Source organism: Sinocyclocheilus rhinocerous, unplaced genomic scaffold, assembly GCF_001515625.1.
Source record: "Sinocyclocheilus rhinocerous isolate Xijiao unplaced genomic scaffold, SAMN03320098_v1.1 scaffold2240, whole genome shotgun sequence".
NCBI classification, from domain to species: domain Eukaryota; kingdom Metazoa; phylum Chordata; class Actinopteri; order Cypriniformes; family Cyprinidae; genus Sinocyclocheilus; species Sinocyclocheilus rhinocerous.
Window position 1 is genome coordinate 140,174 of NW_015630383.1, and position 10,238 is coordinate 150,411.

A 10,238-nucleotide genomic window follows, 5' to 3' on the forward strand; every position below is an offset into this window, starting at 1 on the left:
TATTGTGATGCCGTGTCCCGGCTGGAGCAACGAGGCAATAACATTAAAACCCATTATAAACAGTGTTGGGCAGTAACGCATTACTTAGTAACGCGTTACTTTAATTTGATTACTTTTTTAGTAACGGAGTAATTTAACGCGTTATAATTTTCAAAACAGTAATTAGAGTATAGTTACAAGCCGAGGTCTCTATACGTAACTGCCGCGTTACATTGCTGACAGAATGCAGTGATTTATAATCTAGATATTAAAAAGGATGTCGAGTCGAGTCCCAGTGGATTAGAGACCTGCTCCCACGAGACCCGACGCAACAGAGTGCGGCACGGGACAAGACTTGATAGGCGAGTGCAGAGTCTCGTGTGTGTGCGGGATGCGGGAGAATAAAATGATTCACGGGACTCCCGCAAAATAGAAATATCTAAACATAAAATATCTAAAACAAATAAATTGTTATTCATCTAGCCTATTGCACAAAAGCAACATGAACTAATATAAAATATAAACGATTAACAGGTGCAAGCGTATGCAGAGTTTCTATTTAGGCTATAGCACGTGTTTGCAGCGTTGAGCAATGCAGTGCTGAAATTTGCGTGCTCACGAATCCTCTCATTATAACACAAGAATTGTAGACATTATTCGATTCATTATGCATATATTTATTGTGCTATAACAGAGATTTGTGAGATTGCGATGAACTGAGATGTCTTAGATGAGATGTCAATGCAGCGCTCTTTGCTGGCATTCTGCCAAACCATGCACTGAATTTCATGGAGAAAAAAGTAACGTAACTAGTAATGTAACTAATTACTAATTACTTTTGAAATAAAGTAATCAGAACAGTAACGTGATTACTTTTAAAAGGAGTAATCAGTAATCTAATTACATTTTCAGAGTAACTTGCCCAACACTGGTGGTCACGTACAAACACTGCAGCTAAATACAGTCATCATTTCCTTTCAAAACGCCTGTTCTAAACATACACAGAATATGATTAAAAGCTTATTTAAGTTATTTACTTAAGCTCATGCGATCTTTGGGAATCGAACCTTTGGCCACAATGTTGTTAGCACTATATATTTTATAGCACTTTTAATTGTGTGTGTGTGTATGTCTATATATATATATAGATAGATAGATAGATAGATAGATAGACAGATAGATGTAACAACCTAAAAAAATTTTTATTTTATATTTATTTATATTATATATTTATTTTTATGTAGGTGTAAAATGTTAACAATATTTAATTGCATAAGTAACTAGGTATACAGTATATATTGTATTCACACACACACACACACACACACATATACTGTATATATATATTTGCACCTATTCAAAATAAATAAATAAATACATACATACATACATACTGGCTATAATAAAATTTAATATCAAAAATAAATATGTGCTGAAGTGATTGCTTAACTACTTTTAACTATGTTTATTTATTTTACATTATGTCAAATGAGAGAAGTCGAAGCATTCATAAAAATACTACTTTCTAACTTGTAAATGAGAGTTTGATAATACGTGATTTTTTTTTTTTTACTATTCGAAAACGCGCAATTACGGTAATTCCGACATGACGTGAATAAGGCATTATACTGTAAGATCAATTGATGCTTAACAAACAATGCTTTTTGAACTGTGAGCTCTCTGATAACATCAAGCCTGCTTTCATTCCATTACCATCCAATCTAGTTTAAGATCAGAGACAGGCAGGAGGCCGCTTTTAAACTAAGGTTTCCGTCTTGTCCTCCTCCCCACCCTCCTTTCTCTTTCTTTCTTTCCATCCCTCTCTCCCGCTTCCATTAACTGTGCATCAGGCAAGATGCTTTACTTTTAACAGTCATGCTTATTTTTCTTGCCCTGAGGGTAGAGATGCCTTGAAAGCCTGCCCGGAGGGTGTGTGAATAATGTATCTGAGGGACTCCTCCCCGGAGGCGGGACAGGAACCCTACTTTTCTTAAGATTGGCCCTGCTGTGTCTCCTTGTTTTTGGGGATGCATCAATCAAAGGCGACTGTATGCGCCATATTCATGCATTAATATTTCAGTTAATGAATAATGACATTTGAATATAAGAAGGGGGTGGTAGATGGACTCCAGGCTGGCTTACTGATGCCGTAATCAAAATGCAAGTCAAGGGCAGGGCAGTGGTCTCACACTGTCTGTCTCTACACAACCCAGACTGCTGTTTCTTCTCATTATGCTTTCAGGAGTTTGCATGTTGACCACAGTCTTAACTGCCTGAGAGGAAAGGGTTTATTGTGAATATAAAGAAAAGATTAATAGAAAGTATTATGTTCTGAAAGGGAAAGAAAAAGTAAAAACAAAGAGAAGAGAAAAGAAAAGAAATAATATAAACAGAAGAGAAAAGAAAAGAATAACAGAAAACATGAATTTCTAGTGTGTTTATGACGTCAAATATCAAAATATTAGTGAGACTAAAAAGTTATATATTACATTTGGAACAATTTAAAAGGGAATAAAAAAATCTGAACTATGAAATGGAATATACAGAAATGAAAAGAAAGAAAAGAAGTGAGGTTTTCAGTTTGTTTATACAAATCAAATAGCAAAAAATGTTAGCAACACTTGATACTATTTAGTAATATACTTAGTAATATTTTATATTCGGAACTATTTAAAAATATAAAATATGAACATATATTTAGAAAATATATGAAAATTAGAAAATAAAATAAAATACATGTTTTAAGCGTGTTAACGAAAATCAAATATCAAAAAGAAAAAAAAGATAACTATAAAATGGAACAATAACGTGTGAATATGTGAGGGGATGTTTTCCTTGTGTTTATGAAATTCATATTTCAACAATAGAATTGCATGAAACAAATGAATGAAAAAAGTAACACATTAAAGAAAAGAAAGTAAAAACTGAAAATGAAACTGTATAAAAGGAAATATAGGAAATAATAATAAAATTAAAAAAAAGTTTTCAATGTGTTTTTAAATATCAAATATGTACTAAATAATGATAAAAAAGAACAAAAACTGTATAGTATAAACTGTAAAGTATAAAAAACTGATGACTTTTAGGGAAGAAAAGGTGAAAGGTGAAACTATAGTAAGATTAAGAAAAGAAAAGAAAAGAAATGAAAAGGGGAAAACGATAGATAAAGAGAGCTGGGCGAGATCCTTACATCTAAGGAAGACTCAAACACTCTCTTCCCCCCCTTCTCCTCGAGCCTCTCTCCTCCTGTTCCAGAAAACGAAGGCCGCAGGGCTGATCCAACCCGACGCTAATCGCTTCTGACTGTTCCCTGGCAACTTGGCCCATGCAGCCTGTGTGACTGCACTCTCTTTAAATGCTGCTGCTCTCTGCAGCTCCCTGAGCCCTACCTCACTCCCCGAACCCGGAGTCTGCACGCGCAGCGCAGAGGGGGGCCAGAGCAGCCTGGAGGAAGGCTGGAGTAAGCCCTCGGGCTGTTTAGGGAAAAACAGCACCCTAAGACATGGAGAAGTGGAGGCTTCTAGCTTCCTTTTTTTTCACTTTCCCTCATACGTATAAAACAAAACTTCTGAAGGGGCTGTGCGGAGATATGCATATAAAACAAGTCTAATTTTTCGACCGGTTTCCCACATCCTTCAAGCCGACCCTGACGGCATCCGTGTCACATCACGGTACCTTCAGCGTCCGAGAGATGACAAGGTCCAAAGCTAAAACGCTCTGCGTTGTTCTGATGCTGATAATTAGATGAACTGGAGATAGATGAAAGTCCCGGAGACAAAGGGGCCCGGCGCAAACTAGCCGGGTCTGATGACTGCCACCCCGCACGCATCACAGAATAAATCCTGTTTGCTTGCTTAATGAGCTCACCATGACCTCAATCTATCACGAACTATACTTCTCCAAAGGGGCCATAATTCTGACTACTGGACGCAACAGACTGGATAATTACTGGACAAACGCAGATGATTTTGTTCTCGCTAATCGTTTCGCTTAAAGCATATTGATTAGATGCTCTTATCCTCTTGTCCCCCGTGGCCATGATATGATCTGGAGGACCACGGGATTGGACCACAGTTGGGTGGTATTGACGGCTAAAACGCGGAGGCATCGGCTCTTGACACTTGTTGTTGGTCCACTCCGCTTCATGCTGGGATTTAGCCTCCACTGAAGGTTCAGATATAGATGTAAACATCCTGTCTCAGCCTGTGTCTTTCAGCAGCCTTCGAGGTGAACACTGGCCTGGAATGTCCTGCAGCTTCCCTTTGTTCCCTTTCGGCCTTTGTGATGGACATTCCTAGGCTCTGCATTCCCACCAACACGCACATGTTTAGGATAGCTGTGGAAAACCCCCCACGACCATCCCAAACTCACCCTGAGGTGAGTCAGCAGTTCTTAAAAACATTCGGGAGAACCTCTCTTTCCTTCTTAAGCTAGCATGAAGGTTTCTCAACAAGAGCAACTTCTACTGATGTGCAGGCAACAAAGGGACCCCCCTACAGGAGACAGGTGCTTTGAAGAGCCCCGGTAATCCTTTGGACTCGAGTTTGGGTGACTGACGTAACACCCCCCCATTCACTTGTAATGGAAAAGGTGTTTGCTTTACCGATCTCTTGAATGATAAAGGGAGGAACACCGATCCAAAGTGGCTCCTGGAGGAGCAGCAGGTAGATGTCCCTGATCCTAACCCAAGCTCTGCCTCTGATCACCCCAGATATCAACCCTCTATTGTGACCGGTATTTGAAGTGCTCTGTCCTTCAGGCCGGCAGGGGTCATTCCTCTTCCCCTTCTTCAATGCATGCTCTTTGGGGTCAAAAGGCCGTGGGCCTTGGATGTCCCCCCACTGTTGTTTAAAAAAAGCCACCCTGATGCTTTTCTCTCTTTTATACCGAGTAGCATTGCAGAAACACTACTGGCATTGCTGCTATGCCAAACATTTTAAAGATGTCTTTCACACTGAGGCTGAATTGTCAAAGAATTACAATCTGGCCGCTGGTTTTTGGTTCTGGTTTCTCTTGTCTTGCAGAACATCCTGCTTTGTGCTGCATAATGGTCAGGCTATTGGTGTCTGATGGTTAAAAGGAGGTGAGAAACCCTGAAGGCTATTTTAACTGGAGCAATTATACAAAAACAGGTCGTAAAAAAAATTTAATAATTAAATAAAAATTCCCCCAAAAGGTAAACAGCGTTAAAGGACAATAAATATGGAGTGGCAGGTCGCAATATAAATTAAGAAAAAAAAAGTGACATGCAAATGGAAGATCTGGTTAATTAAATTAGACCCTTAACCTTTCAAGAGCATTAAACACATATTGTGTCCACAGGAAAATCGTAAAACCAGCTCAACGAACCATCGCAATGATGACACGAACAATGACACATTTCTTTGATTAGTAAACACTGTTTACACCCATAGGCATTAAAAAATATGAATTTAAAAGAGTGAATTCTGCAAAATACTACAAGTACAATATACACTACAAGGTGGTAACCTGTAATTGATAGCTGTTTAACCCATTTTTTATATAAATTCAGTGATATTTAATATGATTTTTGACTTGAATAAAACTAATTTAGATGTCGACATTTTTAGGTTAGCTTTTTTTTAGTATATAATGTATAAACATAATTTAAATGAGTTAAGAAGACAGCAAAAAGATGACAGTGTTAGTCTTTTCAACAAAACGTATTATGCTTCAGGTTGATTCAGATAGGTTACCCTTATGTATAAACACAATTTAAAATCCAGCCTCAAGAGAAAATACTACTTGAAGCCTGGATTAGAAATTAAGATGACAGCATAAAGCGTTTTTAACAATGCATATTATGATGTAATAGCAAAATTGACAGGCTTTCCTACCTAGTTCACTGCAGTTGTCTCCGCTCTGAGAGGCATGTCCCCCGCTGGAGGGTCCTGGGGTGCCGACTGAGGGAGTAGAGTGAGCGTCGTCCATGTCTCTCCAGGATGCTGGATTCTGAGGTTCAGGTACATGAACATCCAGAGATCGAAGGGTGAAAAAAGAAGCACACATTAGTAATGCTAGCGCATACACATGCCATTTTTAAAACAGCAAGTTTTTTAACAGCTATAGTTACCATGTCTGTGCTGAAATATTAGTCTGATCAAATTAAAGACAGCAAAAACGCACGATCCAGACAAACTAGGAATACTTTTCCGAACACTAGACTTATGGAGCCTCAACCAGGGTAACAGCTTCTCCTGATGTCCGACCGTAAATGCTGACAAAAAACCAGCGGCATCCCCTTTTTATCCAGAACAGGGTACAAAGCACTTAAGATGGGCTCAACATGAAGGCAAACAGCAGCCGTTCCTCTTCAGGCCTTTCGCGTCAGCTGTTTGCCTGATGGTGATCAGCTAAAGAGCTCTAAGAAAGGCCAGAATAAGCTCCTACAACAATAAAGCTGTGTGAATAAGACCCTTCACTGTTTTCTCATTAGGGCACACAAAAGCAGTCTGTGGGTTTGTGTGTTTAGGTGTGTGCGTGTGCTGTTAATAACGTTTCAGAAGGCCACTGTCTCCCTTCATCACCTAATTCAAATTGTTCCGTGTCACACCGCACACTTGTAAATCGATAAGACATTACAGGAGCATCAATAAAAGATTACAGTTACCGTCAAGTGTACAAAGGTACATATTCATCAAATAAATTTCAGCTGACCAAGTGAAGGTATGACGGTTAGACCTCAGCATCTGCGGTTCAGATCTATTTACAGGAATGGTGTGGATGGGGAAAGTCATCTAACGTTTTACATGATGGAAAATAGAAGGACTGTAATGTAGGAACTATTACGGGCGTTTAACGTCAGTTCAGATCATCTAAACGGCTGTTTTAATCTGTATTTTTAATGTGGAGAAAACCTCTCTCTTCCCATTTTTTTAACCTGGAACAGAACTAAGCAGAATGTAAAGTTCTGTTCTTCTTAATTCTGTGGTTTTGCTCCTATGACAGGGGGTGGTGCGTTGATAATAGGAAGCACAACTGTAAAGAACACACTGTTGGTCTCTGAGTGAAAAAAGACTCCCCTCCTGCTTGACAATAACAATCCAATCAGTTCAAAGACAATAGCGCATTCACGTGCAAATGTAACGTTGATCATTAGGGCTAACAGAGGGCTGGACAGTGGGGGGAAAACCCTGACCCTTAGCAACACCTGCACCCAACACAACGGGCTTCATCAACATGATCATCATCATCATACCTCTTCTAAAATAAGATGTGTCCTGGGGCAATGCCTTAATGATTCATATTAGTGCAAAGAGAAATGGATTTAGATAATGTTGTTTAAATAAATTAGCATATGCAACTAAGTAATTACTCCTCTTTCTTTCTTACTCTCTCTTTATGACCAAAATATATTGTGGAGATGAATAATGGAGGAAGCTAAAAAGACAATAAGGCAAATGCATGGCTGAAGCACTACAAATGTTAAGGTTAAAATGCAAGTACAATACAAAATAAATGGCATGTGGACTTTCGGTCTTTTCTTTGTTGGAAACCTCACTAATGTTCCTTCACAAAACGCCTGGATTGCAAATGCAAACAGCTCCACTATTTAATTGGCCTGTTTTATGATCTCATAGAAAGCCAATTAAAACTCACGTGCTCTCCTAGATTTGTCGAGGATCCTGAGAGGTCGTCGAAGTCGGTCTTGCATCCATCCCGATCATCAATTACCAGGTCAATGGGCATTTTGCCCTTCAAACAGCTAATATACCGATGGCAGAAGTTGTCGCAAAGCTCGTGCACCTGATTCAAAACCGAAAAAAACAAAAAATCAGTTTGTAAATTTGTTATTCGAACAATATAGGCTACATATTGTACATAATACACGCAACACGATAATAAAATAATTAACATACCTTTTCGAGTTCTAAAAGATGGAATCGTAATACTTGTATTGACTGTATCATCTAAAGAAAGAGTAAAATAATGCATTAAATATTTCAACAAAAATAGCAACATTAACAGCAACCAAAAATAATTAGCCTATAATAGTAACAATAATAATAATGGTTTAATAATAATAATAATAATAAGCTAATAAAAAACTTCAAACATCAAAACATCAAACATCGTTGGTTATTCTATACGCGCGAGAAATCACAGTCGAATCAAAAACTTGGCACGTCTGATATTGTGTTGGCTTTGTAATGTTGTGACAATAGCAGAAGTGTAAATAGGTTCCTCTAGAGACGACGCTTTGAGGGAGCCCAGGGCAAAGACCCCCACGCCCTCTGATAACACGCGGCTTCATAAATCACTAAAGCTTCCTTTCTTTCCCTCAAAGAATCCTCACATGGAGCTTTGAAGCGACTTTACCTGGAACAAAATCTGCGCGAAACAGCATCTCACACTTACCAAATTGTCCACAACAAATACACCAAACGCAAATAACAGTTTTGGATTTTCCACCAATATTTAACTTAATCTGGATGACCAAACATTTATTTAAACCGTTAAACAATATTTATTTTTCAGTCAATAAGTTACCTGTTTGGCAAACACAGCGATGTCCTCGTTAAATGAATCGGATGAGCACACATCTCCTCCAGCGACTCCAGGCTCTCTCGGTGTGCATGTGGCCAGCTCGCACTTCTCAAACACCAGCGCCAGAAGCGGAAATAACGGGTGCCTTCAAGATTCAACATAAACATTTGCATAAACTTACAGATCAAAACACTATATCAATAACCGAGCAATCATTCTGACTACAGTACTGGAGTTCTATTGCTACTTTCATTGCTTTGACGGCCACATAGTTGCACTCGGTCAGATAGTGACTAAAAGCGCTCTATAATTTGTATAATAAAAATGTAACATTATTTTAAACTTTAAAAAATGCCGCGCATTATTTACATGTCACAGGTGAACTGTTACTATGTGCTACTATCAGACACTATTCTTTAAGATCGTATATGCAAAGATTACATTTACTGACTGTGATAAAGTACAACTAATTGCATTGTCAAATGCGGTGCAATAATGCAGCACGCCATTTGAACAATTAAAGATTGTGTTGACTATTGTATTAAGCATGGCTGCAATAAGGTAGCTACCCATAAATTTGGTCCTTGTCTCTTTTAAGTGCGTCGTTGACAGCCGAGCCCATGCTGCTGGGCATGATGCTGTGCGGTGCGTGGGCCCCGTAGTGCTGGTTGGCATGTGGCGGTGGCCCGTGGTTCAAATGATGAACCTGCGGCAGGGGCCGAGGCGCGTGCGGATCCCCGTACATGGACGTCGGAACCCCAACTCCATCCATACCGCCACCATAGTGGGCAAGGTCTTCGTACTGCATCAGACAGAAACGGCATCATAGGCAACTCAAAAAAATAAAAATAAAAAACACACACACGTGTTTACCTAATATAGCTTTATAGAAATATTAAAAACAAACTATGAGCAAACTTTACGACTTAAGTCGTTTACGCGGTGGATTTGTAAGAGAACGTACCCGTTGAGCCATCAGCATATGACGCTTTTGTTGATGTTAAGTGCAAATTGTGATCTTATCCAACGAGGAAGCAATTTGAGTGATTTAATTCCTTTTGTGCATCCGATTTAAGAGGACTGAGCTGTCGGTAATCCGTTGAGATGATAGAGCATGTCCTGTGAGGAGTTTCTGATCGCTTCCTATTCAGCCACTTTTAGTTTTTGAGCAATTCGACCGTATTGCCAAACGCACTGTGACGGATAGACTATAGTTAAATATAGGTTACAAATATTTGCTTCCACTTAAACCTTCTGACTAGCTAATGCAATTTATCCGTCACAGACTTCCTGAAGTCAGAAGAACCTTTCCAAATTCGGGGATGTTCGTGTCTGGCATGGCAAACACTGCGAGGAAAAACTATCCGGATCTCATGGTCCCTCTTTGCGACCCACGCTTTGCCTCAACTGGGATTGCGTTGGTGATTTGGAGCAGGTTCCTCTTGAAGAGACTGAACCCCTGATGACTGAGCCTGGGAAGCGTGGTGGGTGTTACCAGCTCGACACCTCTACATAAAGCAAGAGAAAGAAGAGCGCAATGACCACGAGCTGCCAGCGAGTGTTCACATTGGATACGCGCACAGATGACGCACCACCATCCTCTGCGTTTTGTTACTAGGGGTGGAGTGTCTTTATTTTTAAAAGTGCTAAAATCAGATCAGTGCACTGGGAATGGACCTTATTTCAACAAATTGCTGAGCATCACAGCATTTGAGCCTTTGAAAATATATTTACCACAGACTATACATTTT

The 10,238-nt window shown here is 39.3% G+C and overlaps 1 protein-coding gene across 1 annotated transcript in view; it reads right to left on the minus strand.

Annotated features, from left to right (window-relative positions):
- Positions 1–9,980, minus strand: part of LOC107740301 (homeobox protein Meis2-like) — a 13,032-nt gene extending 3,052 nt beyond the window's left edge. The window contains exons 1-6 of the mRNA XM_016552683.1: positions 9,452–9,980; positions 9,057–9,289; positions 8,491–8,632; positions 7,860–7,910; positions 7,600–7,746; positions 5,838–5,952 (exon numbers count right to left, since the gene is read on the minus strand). Of these exons, the coding sequence (XP_016408169.1) occupies positions 5,838–5,952; positions 7,600–7,746; positions 7,860–7,910; positions 8,491–8,632; positions 9,057–9,289; positions 9,452–9,469 (706 nt within the window). The 5' untranslated portion in view covers positions 9,470–9,980. The remainder of the gene's footprint in view (positions 1–5,837; positions 5,953–7,599; positions 7,747–7,859; positions 7,911–8,490; positions 8,633–9,056; positions 9,290–9,451) is intronic.
- Positions 9,981–10,238: the final 258 nt, after the last annotated feature.